This window comes from Urocitellus parryii, chromosome 8 (assembly GCF_045843805.1).
Source record: "Urocitellus parryii isolate mUroPar1 chromosome 8, mUroPar1.hap1, whole genome shotgun sequence".
NCBI lineage: Eukaryota > Metazoa > Chordata > Mammalia > Rodentia > Sciuridae > Urocitellus > Urocitellus parryii.
This window is the reverse complement of record NC_135538.1, coordinates 32,931,567-32,946,615: the sequence shown is the minus strand read 5'-3', so window position 1 is coordinate 32,946,615 and position 15,049 is coordinate 32,931,567. Positions and strand designations below refer to the sequence as shown.

General features: G+C 36.7%; 1 protein-coding gene across 12 annotated transcripts in view; it reads right to left on the bottom strand.

Moving 5' to 3' along the window:
- Epb41l2 (erythrocyte membrane protein band 4.1 like 2) overlaps positions 1-15,049 on the bottom strand; it is a 196,506-nt gene that overhangs the window by 45,793 nt on the left and 135,664 nt on the right. For all 12 annotated transcript variants that reach the window (XM_077801974.1, XM_026380655.2, XM_026380689.2 and 9 more), the window contains 3 exons: positions 11,711-11,863; positions 11,094-11,191; positions 3,481-3,653 (listed from right to left, as the gene is read on the bottom strand). In XM_077801974.1, coding sequence (XP_077658100.1) covers positions 3,481-3,653; positions 11,094-11,191; positions 11,711-11,863 — 424 coding nt within the window. The remainder of the gene's footprint in view (positions 1-3,480; positions 3,654-11,093; positions 11,192-11,710; positions 11,864-15,049) is intronic.

The following is a 15,049-nucleotide window of genomic DNA, read 5'->3' as shown; positions in this document are numbered from 1 at the left end:
ACACACAGTTGATTATGATTTCTAAGCACCCATGAGAGTCAGGAATTACTGTAAAATGTGAAAATGTGACTTAGAAATGGTGTCAAATGGAAATGTTACTGAAATATGAATGAATGCCTTTTAAACAATTTCAGGTTGCAGTTTTCTTTTTGTATTTAGGGGCCAAACATTTTTTCAGGTTTTTAACACTTTTGTAGAACTTAAGAAGCTTTGTAGGCCGAGGCACTGAGCCTAACCTGCAGTGTGGCATAGCTAACTGGACTACTTCCATTCAGAGTAAGAGCAACATCACTCTCACTTGGACTATTCCTAACCAGCATGCCTACCCCTCCTGTCTCCATCCTAATTGTTTTCTTCTACCAAATGGTTTTTTTGAAAAATAAAAATCATTTTCTTCTGTGCTCCATACCCTTCAATGGTTTCCAAGAGCACGTAGAATAAAATCCACATTCTTTATCATGGCCTGCAAGGACCTGCATGGCCAGACCACAACCCACCTCTCCAGGCACTTACTAACCTTTGATTAGGCTTGCATTCTTTCTGTTTCTGGAATGCTCTCCCTTCACCTTGTAATCTTCAGTCCTGCCACTTCTGCTACCTAGAATGGTTTAGCATCTCCCCTTTTCTCTTGGCTGCCTCCCTCTCATCCTTCAAATTCCAAGTGAACTGGTCCTTCCTCCAATAGGCCTTCCTTCCCTGATGACTCTGTGTAGTGACCCTCCTTATTATATTTTCCACTTTCAGAAAATCAGTGGCTCCCCCAAATACATTTTGGTTGTTAGTGCTCTTACATGAATGATTTGCTTCCTTTTAGGTTTAATTTCCTAATCTCAGAAGACAGCTGTTCTAGACTGGTTTTTATTTGGTATTTGGTATTTGGTCTTCAGCTATCTCACTGATTTGTACTTTTCATATAATCACTAGAAGATTTAATCTGCCAAACTTTAAAGTAAAAGATTATTTATATATCTAAATTATTCTAGCCTACTTCAAAAAGTAAGCTGAAAAAAAAAGAAAATACAAAATATGTCAACAACAACAAAAGTTATACTGATGAAGATGGTGAAGAAAATATTCAGTACCAGGTTACAGACTAGTGTTGCTTTAGGGGGAAAAAAGGAGAACATAAGCCTTAACCAAAGAGTTTTCTGGCTGTCTAGTCATGTACTGGCATGAAAAGCCTCCTATTTTTCAAGATAACACAATAATCCTTTTGATGACTTGCCCATCTGATGAATTACAGTGTCCAAAACACAAAGGGAAAAATAATGGATTACTATGCCGTGTTTGTAGCTTTTACTTGTAAAAATCATTGTTTTCAGATACAGCTTCCTACAACCCTCTGCACTAACTGCCCAAACAGATGGTGGGTTTCCCTGAGCATGGTTTATATACCTCAAAGAAAATATACTGGTTTATTGCTCTTTAAAAGTCTAACACTTGCAATATAAAAGTTAGAGAGCCTCACAATTTAAAACAAAGGCTGAAGACAGACAGTGTTCTGGAAAGAGCAATGAGTTCTCTAAGGGCATTAAACAACAGTGATTGCATTTATTTAGCACTTATATAAATTCTCTGTGGCAAGGGAAAAGACATGAGAAATATTTACATGAGCTGGCACATTTTCAGATTTACTTGGAAAAGTGCTCAGGTGTTGATTAATAATTCATTGAATTTAAATCACTACATTTGGAAATATAGACACTCATTTGAAGTACAGTTATGGTTCCCTTGCATATTTTTTGTGTGGTCTCATAGGATTTTACGAAGACTCTCTGGACTTAAGATCTAGTAACTATATATTAAAAAATTCTCATCAACAAATCCTGGGAAAGACCTCCATGTGTTGGCCTGTATTTTCTAAATTTTTTTCTAGGAAAAGTAATCAAGGCCAGTGAGCATCAACACTTCACACTAAAGAGCATTTTTATCTGACTGCATATGTTTGGTTGGTCCATTTCACCTAATTATTTAAAATACAAATTATTCAAATTCATATTTTAGAAAAATACAAAGTATAATAATAAAAAGGGGGCTTTACTAAACAACAATAGTAAATAATGTTTTTGAACTGCAAATTGCTATCAAATGTAAATGAAAACATTGGAAACTATTTCTTCTTTGGTAGAAAACTGACCATACCCATTTCCATTACATGGTAAAAATAAGTCCTTCATAAAGCATTCTAGTACAAACTTAACCATAGCTTTTTTAAAAATATAATTTTAGTTGTAGATGGATATAATAACTTTTTATTTATTCATTTTTTAATGAGGTGGTGAGATCAAACCCAGTGCCTCACACGTGCTAGGCAAGTGCTCTACCACTGAGTACATATCCCCTTATCCCTAACCTTAGGTAGGTTTTTTTGGGGGGAGGGGGGTTCCAGCGATTGAACTCAGGGGCACTCAACCACTGAGCCACATCCCCAGTCCTATTTTGTATTTTATTTAGAGACAGGGTCTCACTGAGTTGCTTAGAATCTCACTTTTTGCTGAGGCTGGTTTTGAACTTGAGATCTTCCTATCTCAGCCTCCCGAGCCGATGGGATTACAGACGTGCACCACTGCGCCTGGCATAACCTTAGCTTGTTTTTTATAGGGCATCTACTATTACTATTAATTCCACAAAGACAAGGTAATAAGACAGATACATAGCCAGGCATGGTGGCACATGCCTATAATCCCAGCAGCTTGGGAGGCTGAGGCAGGAGTATAGAGAGATCAAAACAAGCCTCAGCAACTTAGTGCCCTAAGAAACTCAGCAAGACCCTGTCTCTATATATAACAAAAAAATGGAGGGGGGTGCATGGTATGTGGATCGGTTGTTAAGAGCCCTGGGATAAATCCCAGATTGGAGAAGGGGAGGTGGGTAGATAGAGATCTTTAAAAGCAACATCAACTTACTTCCACATATAATTTACATAAATCAACTATAATATGTAGCTTATTAGAATGCCAATGGAAAAACACACAACTATATATAATTCCTCTGAGCTTAAAGAACATATGAACACATTATATTTCTTTCTTTTAGTTAAAAACACTATATTTAAAACTAATCCTTTAAAGACATACACAGGAAAGTTTGGTAAACTTCATCAGAGTAACCCAACATTAGATAGTGCTAGAAATGTTTTATGTTCATTTGAATGAAATTTCATATACTGACATACAAAAAAAACCTTAGAATTATATTTCATCATTAATAAGTTCAAGAAATTAAACCACATAAACAAATCACAATCAAGTAAATAAAAACATGTCCATCCAACATCTAATGAACACAAATGAGAATGACAACTTCAAAACACTACAAAATTATTTTATTCTGAGTATAATAACATTTTGTTTACTGAAGAAAAAATTGGCTATTCCTCTAGGGTATTTCTGATGATCTTATTAACTAGTTAAACATTCTGTGACCACAATGAATTAGAGAAAGAGGAATGAAATCCAAAATTATCATAAATGTATTTACCTCCATCTAGACTCCTAGAGACCCGTTTACTAGAGGTGCGATCAAAGTGTGGCGCTGGTCTGTCTATGAGGATGCTTGCCTGGCGGGTCTGTGCTTGTGTACGGCCACTGTAGCGGAATTTGGACCCCAAGGTCAGGAACTTGGCCTTTGGTGGCTGCTCTGGAGACACAAGCCTTGAGGGGAGCAGGGAAAACAGGGAGCAAAATTAGATTTACAGATTTTTTTTAATTAAAATGATATATTTTAGTATCTAATTTTATATATTTTAGTATTATCTAATTTTAAGTATGATTCAAAACAATGCTACCTAACTTATAATAAAAAGAAATATTATTTGTAAACCCTCCTATATATATATATATATGTAGCTCTATAATGGTGATATAAAGCCACATTCATGTACTCATGAAAAATATTTTTCTCAACCAGAGTGAAAGAACAGCTGTTCTCAGTGTATATCAAGGGTTATTTATTTGTATTAGATTAAATCATTTATATAAACACATATGTCTGAATTCTTGCTCCTAGCTATAAGTGCCAAGAAGCAATCCATTACCATTAGTAATTCTTAATATTTATGTCTGTTTTTCCTGGGGAAAAACATTTAACTCGAGAATCTGTTTCATCACATGATTCTTTCCCATGAAGAACAGAACACACAGTGGATCTGTAGAGATGACTAACATCATTTACTGCCAGCACAATTTTACTATGCAAGCCCTGGGTTTTTAATTAAGTAAACTTTCTTCCCAGAGTTATGCATGTTTTCAGTAAATAAGTCAATCTTTCTGGAATACAACTGAAATTGTCTTATTTTTTTGTTTGATCAAGAATTAATAAAATGTCTTAACAAAATGATTATCTCAGAGCTCTTACACAATTTATTAAATATGATCTTAACTAACAATTCAGGAGTATGGAAAACTCTACCAAAACTTTTCCTATCATTTTCTAAGGGAAAAGTGATTTCTTAATAAAAGATTTTTTAAAAATCATTTCAAGTGTTTGAAGATCTTCAAATTTTATAGAAATCTCTTCTTGCTTAATGTCCAATAAAGAGATCCAAGTCAAGGAAAACCAGTATGTAATAAATAAGAGAGGCAATCTCAAATCAACTGAAGATTTGCAAAACAGTATTCACCCAGAAAAACAGTATGTTAGAATGAAATTGATTTATTTCTGACTTTCTTGGCTTAAATCTATTCATTTAGGAATCAGAAGCATACCTCAAATTGTACTTTAGAAAAAGGTGCATATTCTTAAAATAGATTGCCAGAACAGTAGAAATTTGGACCTAAAAAGAACCCCCTAGTCATGCTCTGAGTTATTTTTCTCTAATAGCAGAGACATGAGGCACAGAGAAGTCAAAACTCCCAGCATGCTGATCGTGAGTAACAGACAACTAGGATGAGAGATTCCAGACCATTTGCCTTGCACTGTTTCCTGATGGGCTGAATGGCAGGAATTCCCTACTTAGAAATCCATCTAAATAAGATCTAAGAATTCTCCATTGAGAAAACAGTGATCTACTAATAAAAGAGGGGTGGGGTTGTGGCTCAGTGACAAAGCACTTGCCTAGCATCTATGAGGCATTGGGTTCAATTCTCAGCACCACATATAAATAAAGTCCACTGACAACTGAAAAAGTATTAAAAAAAAAAAAGAAAGAAGAAAGAAAAGAAAAAGGGTGGAGTAAGGAGTCTCTGGAAAGCCTGTAAGTGCAGCAATTGTTTGGGAAATACTTACACTCCTTAAAAACCAGGTTAGCCTCATCATATTTATCTTTATTTTAGTCTATTCATAAAGTATAGTATATAGATACTGAGTCATCAACTACAGCAAAAAAGAGAAATTCTTAAAGAATACCTCAAATAAGAAATGTGCATTGACAACCCCAAAGACAATCTCCAGAACAAATTTCTAAAACTACAAACAGGATGTCTGATTTTGGAAATATGAAAATATTTTAAGAATACGTATGTTTAAAAAAAGGATATATCTTTTTGAAGGTTTAACCTGCTATCTTCTTTCATAAAATGAACTAATTTTAAAACCATCTGAAACTGCTCAGGGGGCTGGGGATGTGGCTCAAGCGGTAACGCACTTGCCTGGCATGCGCTGGGGAGTGGGTTCGATCCTCAGCACCACATAAAAATAAAATAAAGATGTTGTGTCCACTGAAAACTAAAAAATAAATATTAAAAAATTCTCTCTCTCTCTCTTAAAAAAAAAACTGCTCAGGCTCAGAAAACATTTTTTAAGAAAATTTCCTGGGCTGGGCTATAGCCCAGTGGTAGAGCCCTTGCCTGGCACTAGGTTCAATTCTCAGCACCACATAAAAATAAATAGATATTATGTCTATCCACAACTAAAAGAAAAATTTTAAGACAATTTCCATTGGTGTTTTCCTAACTTTCTAATTTTAGTTTATGTAACTTCTTCACATGCACCAGGTGCTTAATAAATACAAAGGAGGACCCCACATTCATCTTTTACTACATGAGGGTACTAAGCATCTGGAAAACTCCAAAGATCATGCTTATGTATCTCTTGCAGTGTTCTCTCTCTCTTTACACACACACACACACACACACACACACACACACACACACACACACTCTCTCTCTCTCTCTCTCTCTCTCTCTCTCTCTTTTGTGAACCCAGGGGTGCTTAACCTCTGAGCCACAACCCCAGCACTTTTTACTTTTTGAAACAAAGTGTTGCTAAGTTGCTGAGACTGGCCTCAAACTTGTGATCCTCTTGCCTTAGCTGCTGAAATGACAGGTGAGCCCCACTCCAGCTTTCCTCTCTTGAGATAGGCTCTGGCTATTCTACCCAGGTTGGTGTGAGCTCAGGGTACACCACCACCACGCCAGTAGCTGGGATTACGGAAGGTGCCACTGCACCTGGCTTTTCAGTGTTCTCTTTCTTGGTGTTGTAGTCACACCATTAAAGAAAAGTTTCTGAGTTTTCTTGTATCAGAAATTTTGGGGAGAAAGTTGGCATTAAGCCAAATAACCTCTGACACACTATAAGAACCATTAGTGAATGGTCCTACTTTAATTCGATAAAACACAAAATGATTAATTTTAATTAAAGTCTTTTTAAAATAACTCTAAAAATGACCTCTTATTTATATAGATTGGGTGTTTCAGTAGGTTTTTCTGACTACTGTGACCAAAAGACCTGACAATTAACAATTACAGTAGGAAAAGTTTCTTTGGTGCACACAGTTTCAAAAGTCTCAGCCTAGACATGGCCAACTCTATTATTCTGGAGGAGGAATGAGGCAGAACACCATGGAGGAAGGGTATGGAGGAGAAAAGGAACTTAGAACATGAAACTGAGGAGCAGAAAGACTGCTCCACTCAACAGGAACAAAATTATATACCTCAAAGGTATGCTCCCAATGACCAACCTCCACCACACCCTACCTGACTATGGTTACCACCCAGTTAATCCATTCAATTGGATTAATATACTGAATAGATTAAAGCTCATAACCCAATTATTGTACTTCTAGACTTTCTTGCATTGTCTAACACGTGAGATTTTGGGGGACACCTCATATCTAAACCATAACACTAGGATATCTATCTAATGAAAATAATTCTATAGAATCATATTTCTTGAGATTGTTTTTAAGGAAATGGACATATGGTTAATTGCCATTTAAATGAATGCCAGAATAATCATCCACCAGAACATCTTTGTAGAAGATATTCTACTATATATACATATATACATATATGCATAACACAATATCTCCAAGAAATATAAGAAAAATATGTATCATAATACAAAAGAAGGAAAATCATAATTAGATGAACTTTTATTTCAAATAGGGATGAAATACTATCTTTTTTAACCAGCACTGGTAGCCACATATACAAAGCGTTAGCTTACAGATTACTTTCCAAGAATGAAGTCTTGAGTAATTAGGATACAATTATATGGAAAGAAATGTCAAAACAAAAGGATTTAACACAAGCATTTGTTATCTTTCTCTGAAAGAACTTTTTCATAACTGAAGTCAGAAGTAAATACATTTTGAAAGAAAATGTAGGCAAAGTAACAAAATATTTTAATACTATCACTTCAAGAATACTTAATTATGTCCATCAGTGTTGTAATGGGACCCTATCTTCACAAGAATAACATCAAAACTATTAAAGACATTGACTATTCACTTTCAAGAATATAAAGCTACAAACTTTTGCAGAGTATTAAAGACCTTGGGCAAGATGATGTAAGTAATGATGTGTCAAAAAGGAACTCAACCTTTACATATTTCACTGCTCAAAAAGAATATTACCAATTTAGTTTTATAACACCCTGCCATTATAAACATCATTAGTGTTTACCTCTGGATGGAAAATAAAGGAACATTTTAAGAAAAGCCACATATAAATTACTAAAGTTAATCATGATTAGTGCATAGGTTCCCATAAAGCTCTCTGGTGAAACTGGTGGCACTAATATGCTTGAGATTATTCTGGTTATATGATGCCAAGTTTAAAAGGCAGTTTAATATCCAGCTACAAGAACTTCACGCTTATTTCTTGTTCACATACATATAGAACAACAAAAGCATTGGGGGAGAAAAAGACAGGAAGACACATTCACTGCAGATGTAAATGGGTAGCATGGTATAGCATATACACATATGAACACCAGGAGCCACAAGTGCCTGGGGCTTGAATTCCATCTCCACACGTTACTACCTACATAGCCATGGTATTATTTTCTCTTAACTTCTGTTAAGAGAAAATAATAGCATTTGCCCCATAAAATGTGTAGTAAAGATTAAAAAAATTAATCCCTATATAGCACTTAGAATAGTGACAGGCTCTATAAAACGTTCAAGCAATGGTAGCAACCTTATTTTTACATCTTTGTTTCACTAATATTAGTCTGGTTGACCATCAATAAATAGAAAGATCAGTTTATTTTTTAATAGCTTCAATCCATAAGCCTTATAATTTTCTAAAAAAAATATGCATCTTTTATGATAAACTAAAACATAATAAACTGATCTATTTTAAAGCACTCTACAGACACATTATGATTTGCCCTTTCTATGTTAAGATACATTGTTTTATATAGCTTTAGAAGCATTATGAAGATTTATAAATATAAAAATACTTCTGTTAACCATTACCTTAAAAGTTTGTAGGCATGAATCAGTCTACTTTTAGAATGGAGTTTGTAACTCATTAGTCAAAAAGATGGAGGGACTCTGAGGTTTTTGCAGGCCTAACAAAAGCTCCTGCTAGAACCATATGAGAGGGAGAAGAGAGCAGAATGAGGAATGTGTGACTTGGAGTCAGAGAGCCAGGCCCCCAACTCTGCTTGGGCGCCTGCTGCTACCTGCCTCTGAGCATCAGTTTCCTTCTGCTGTGGTGAGGAACAAATGAGTTGCTGCAATATAAAGCAATGGATTATGTGTCTGACAATTACAAATGCTCAAGGAATGAATGTTAGCACTTGTCATTTCTAAAAAGATTATTGCTTTTATCATTATAGGGAAGACTGCTGTCTGTCCAGCCTAGACTTATATGACATAAAGTTTTATACTGGCTTTATATGAGTGGCTCATGGGTTGCCGCAGTCTGGCTGGGCACAATTCAGGAGCCACTTGTAACTAACTTTATTTTTAGAACCACACACGCCAAACAAAACAGCTCCTCAGGAAAAACCCTCAGAGCCCAACTGCCACCACCGGCTTCCCACAAGCCTCTCTCTCAACCACCACCAGCTTCTCCACCTCCCCCAACCCTCCTGCTCTTGAGGCCAATTGGCTGGGTCGCATGGGCGGAGCCAAAAAGTCCCCCAATGAGCAGCTCCGTGGTCTGAAAGGGCAAGGAAACAGCCCAATGAGCATGACCGCAGAGGAGCCAATCAGCTAGACGTTGTTGGGGCTGCTGTGAGCCAATCATCAGCTGGCAGTCTGAAAGTTTGCTGGGGCCCCTTCGGCTGTGGCTCTCAACAATGGGTCTCATAGAGAGAAATGTTATGGCTACCAAAAGAAATCAAATTTTTCAAAGCTATCTATGATCAGTGTAACTGAGTCAAGGTGATTCAAGGATATTTTATGATTTATATTTCTCCTCTAACATGGGTATATTAGAACAGTTTTGAAAACAAATCTATTCAATTTAACCTCAAGAAGGAGTCGTTTGTACTGACAATTCACTTTTAAAAATAGCACACTATGGTACCAAATTAATAATGATGGCATGAGGGTGATGGTGATGGTGATGGCAAAGGTGATAGTGATAAACATTATTATACACCTGAAATGGTTCTGAGTTTGTTTAACATGTATAATCTCATTAGAATTTCAAAACAATCCAATAAGTACATATTACTATTATTAGCATCTCATGTGGAAGATAAAATTGAAGCACAAAGAGGTTGAGGAACTAACCAGTTATAAAGATAGAAGGTGGTGGAACCTTATCAGACCCTAAGTCCATAGCAAAAATCTTTAAAATGAAGGGCCTAGATACACAGTTCTGCAGACCACAGTAACAGAAAATGGAGGAAATGAAGGTAACCAAACTACTTGTTAAAAATCTGCTGCTGAAGAAAAGTACAAAAGGAGGCAGGATATAAACTAAAGATGGTCATCTGAGGACTTTTTGGTTCTTAACAGAGCAAGACATAAACATATTCATTGGCCAAAGTCAAAGGCACCCACTAGAAAGTAAAAAAATTACCTGGCAGGATCCTCTTGTGAGGCATGAAATAAGGGTTTAAGCAAAAGGAATAACTATCCTTTTCTTGGAACAGTAAAGGAGTAAAACAATGAATGCAGGGAAGGGAAGTAATTCCTAATTACAAGAAAAAGTGCAGAAGAAAAGGTGCTCATGACTTAAATTTCTACTCTAAGCACACAACAAAATGGGGAGTACCTGAGGGAAAAGGCAAGTGAGCCTGGGGACTCTAGAAGAATAGGAATATTTGGGATGTCAAAAGGCAGAAAAGACTGATTGTTTAGGAGCACTGAGGATCCAACTAATGTGAGAAATTATTTATCTGTAATAGCATTGATCCACAGAGGTATGTTCTGTTATAATGTAGAGCTCCTTGTATCACCCTAGTTGTTCAACTTAAGATGGCACTTAACAGCACAGGTACAGAAGTGGTAAGGTGGGAATTAATGGGTACACAGAACTAATCCAGTACCAGTTTAGGAAACTGGATATGGAAAGAGAGCAGAGGATATAGCACTCTTGAAAAAATTGCCTAAGGGACAGACCACAGAGTGTAGGCTGGTTTGGGCAAGAGGTGAAGTGAGGGAGCTGATGACAACATCTAAATCAAACCTAAGATGAGTGACAGCGGAATGAACAGCAGCAGGCAGGGAGTAGTATGGTGGTTATGGAAGGAAGGGGCAAAGTTTTGGGCAACTGCAAAGAGAGATCACAGCATAGCCTTAGGCAAAGAAAAGGACAGGGGAATAGACTATATGTGACAGATGAGATGTGGCACCAAGGAAAGCAAAGAACCCTAAGGCAGGGGTTGATGCATCTGCTATACTAGCCACTACCACTTCCTGATCCATGGAGGGCACCAACAGCAATGCCAAAGTGACTTCTTTAAGTTACCTGTAGAAAGTATGATGCTCCACACACACTTTCCATAGCCTCTTTGCTGCCCGATGGTTTGGCAGTTTGAACCCAATGGTGCTCTCAAACTGCTCCAGCTGGAACAAATCCATAAAATGAATTAGCATATCTCCTTAAGCTCTGACTAGAAGCTACTGATAAACATGGATTTAGTTGTTTCTGTAGGAATTCTTCTTCAGAAAGGCATATATATCTAAAATAATAGACAAAATGAATTTTTCATAGATTGCAATACTATTTTCTATGACAAGCAAGTATCTACTACTCACATAAACTGCTATTCTTCATGTCCACTAAAATGCATTTTTCCACCTCTCTATTTACTCCACCACTTAACTGATTCAAAAAGAAGAAATGAGTTCCTACTATGTGCCAGACATATATTACTTTTTCTTGCTGTGCAAGACATGGTGGTTGAATCCATTTAACTAGAGGAACATGCTTATACAGATTTATCAAGAAGCCCTGACCATTTTACCATAGAAGAATAAAGAATATTTCTTATCCTCATGACTTTGTGAAAAATAATTTATTTAGCTCTTTTTAGTAAAAGGAAACACTGACAACTGATTCAATATGACAAGGACATTACTTACCTCTGCTGGCCTAACTTTAATGTAGAAGTTACTGCGCTTATAAGAAATTTTTAGGATCTTCGGCCAAGCAAAACGATTGATTCTCAGTCTATCTTTATAAATGAGGAGCCCATTAGCGCACACACCTAGCTTGATGTCCACGCCTTCTGAGTCCTGCCAAGCATAATTCATGTGACCACAATTAGAACTATAATAGTTATACAGATCAGGGGGCTGACTAGCCCCTCTCAAACCATGATCAGGAATGCCAACTTAACAGGTTTCTATTTAAAATGTTAGTGCAGGTACATAAATTAACAGAACACATGTATATTTTAATCTTCATCTTTAGGATTCAGGTTTGCTTTGCCAAAGAAATATGACAACATGATTATAGAACACAGGATTCTTCAAAAGGCCTAATCCATACATTCTCAAGCTCTATGAAGAGCTAACAGGAAAGAAGGGAAACAGAAGTAGCTTTAGATATCTTGAAGATCCGGATGATATAATATGTTCCCTGGAGGATACTCCAGCCCTCAGGTCAGTCTGTTGGCCTTCCTAAGGTATGCTCAGCCATTTGACTTTAGGCAACTTTCAACTTTACCTCAGATGAATAATGCTAGCCAATAGCTGTTAAAATTATGACTAAACTTGGCAAAACAGCAAACCCTCATAGAAACTTCTCTAGTCTGACAGCATTGAAACAGAAATCTCTGAATTCTTTCAAGCTATTTTTCAATAACTTATAAGTGCTGACAGCATCCAGTTCTCATTTAGCACTCCTTTGACCAGCATATTTCAGAAGACTGCAGACTCTTGAACTTCTTTTCCCCAGATCTTTAATTTGAAATATATGACAATGTAAAATAATCTCGAGCCTGAAAGATTTTTTTAAAACAGACAGACAAAAGTGAAAAACGGTCTCCTCATATTTCAAGTAGTGCTGAAGATCTAATGTGCACAATATTCAAAATTCACACATCACGGTTTATCCTGAAGGGGATCACATTCAAGATATGTAAAACTGGCATGTATTTTTCAGAGGTATTCACATTTTCAGAAACCATTAACAAGTTGGAACAAATCTCACAAAAAAAGCTGAGACAATTATCATATTTAGTCTACATCCCAATTCATGAAAAGCTTAACATTTTGACTCTCATACTAAGAACAAAACACAATTTATATTAGAAAATATTTTAAAATAAAAGTATAGTACTAGGCAACTGATGTAATTTCTTTATCTGCTGTGACTCTTGAAACTGATATACAAGCACAAAATAAAGTTATGTGAGACCAACCTGAACAGAGGTGGGTTATCTATCTGGTCCCAAACACATTCTCTCCTACCTCCCTTATTGCTATTTCTTGGGTAACCTCCAGCCTATCCCCACCATATAGAACAGACTGGAAAAAAAAAGAAATTAATTTATATGATGCTTTACTTGTACTTACCCTGGCAGCCATAACTCTCTCTAGGAATAAAGCATAAAAAGCTGCAGTGAATTAGGCCCAGGTGCCCAAGCTACTTGGCCCCAGACCCAAAGGGTGTGTTTGCCAAAAACTTCACTGTCCATGGCCAGAGGGAGCAAGGGGAGACATGGCCTAAGATAGCATGTTCTCACCACAACCCGGAGCAACCCTCATTTGAAACACTGAACAAAGCCATGTCTGGTCTGTAGCAATCTTCAGATAGGACAAGGAAGCTATTTTATCTGGCTTAAAAATAAACACCACCCATATTCAAGTAAATGGGTTGATTTTTGGTTGTTTTACTTATTGTTTTAGAATGATCAGTAATTATTTGTGTGAATAGAAATTAGAGAGAAAAGGAATAAAATGAAAAGGAAAAAAAGCATGTCTAAATCCTCCAGGTCTGAGTTATACCACTCAGCAACCAAGTCAAAAAAAAAAAAAAGACTGAATAAAAAGGAGCAACCTCCCTGCCTTGCTCATTGCTCCTTTAAGAAGCTTCTCCATAAGGACACCAATAAGATCCCATGTCTAGTAGATTCAGGATCTGATGAGTTATTGCACAAGGGCTGGGGATGTGGCTCAAGCTGTAGCGCGCTCGCCTGGCATGCGTGCGACCCGGGTTCGATCCTCAGCACCACATACCAACAAAGATGTTGTGTTCGCCGAGAACTAAAAAAAATAAATATTAAAAATTCTCTCTCTCTCTCTCTCTCTCTCTCTCCTCTCTCACTCTCTCTTTAAAAAAAAAAAAGGAGTTATTGCACAAAATCAGGGAAGTCTGGGATTTTATAACCAGATCCCCTCCCTGTGTGGTCACATGAAGCTGGCTGTGTCCCTCTATGAGGGCTCCTCTAAAGACAGCCTTCTCCAGACACATCACTCCTTCTGGATTTTGGTAACCACTCTTTGCCCTGTCCCCTTTGGACCTACAGGGTCAAGAAGGATGCTGTTGGTTTGAGGGTATAGCTCAGTGGTACAGTGCTTGCCTAGCATATTAATGGCCCTGGGGTCAATCTCCAGCACCCCAAATAAAAAATATATATATAAAAGACAGTTGCTATTAGCAGCTGAAGGATTATAATAGCACTCTTGTGGTTTCCACTCCCCTTTGTCAAGAATCCTCTAGTCAACACTCTTCAACTTATCCCAACTTGAGTGTGCCATTAAGAACTCTTAAAATAAAAAAGAAACAAAATCTTATCTCAATGCAGCAAGAAATATTTTAGAAAAGTACAAAACTTTAATCTACATGAAAAGTTCCTTTAAACTATTACATCTATTCTCTTCCATGAGTCACAAATCATGCTTATCAAATATTATTAAAGGAGTCTAAGAAATGATAAACAGAATGAATAAATGAAACAAATAGTACTCTGTTTTTTTTTAACAGCATTCTGCTCCTAACTAACTACATTAGCAAAAACTGCCACCATAATTGTAATAGAGTATGCAACCTTTGTACTTTTCTAAGATACAGCACCGAAAAACAAGAATCCTAAAACCCTATAGTACTGCCATCTATGAATCAACTTCTAACTAATGATCCACAGAGTAAAAAAAAAAAAAAAAAGAGAGATATAAGAATTATATAGCGGGTGTTGTAGCTCAGTTGTAGAGTGCTTGCCTACCATGCATGAAGCCATGCTCAATCCTCAGCACTAGAAAAAAAAGAGAAAGAAATATGGCAAGAGTAACAAGTTTCAAAAAAGCAGATGTGTCAGCGAGGTGAGGTATCTATCTGGTCCCAAACATATTCTCTCCTACCTCCCGTATTGCTGTTTCTTGTCTAACCTCCAGCCTATACTCACCATATAGAAAATAAGGCAAAAAACACTCAAGCACTAGAAGGCTGAATTTCATCTTCTAGTAGGATTTATCAAA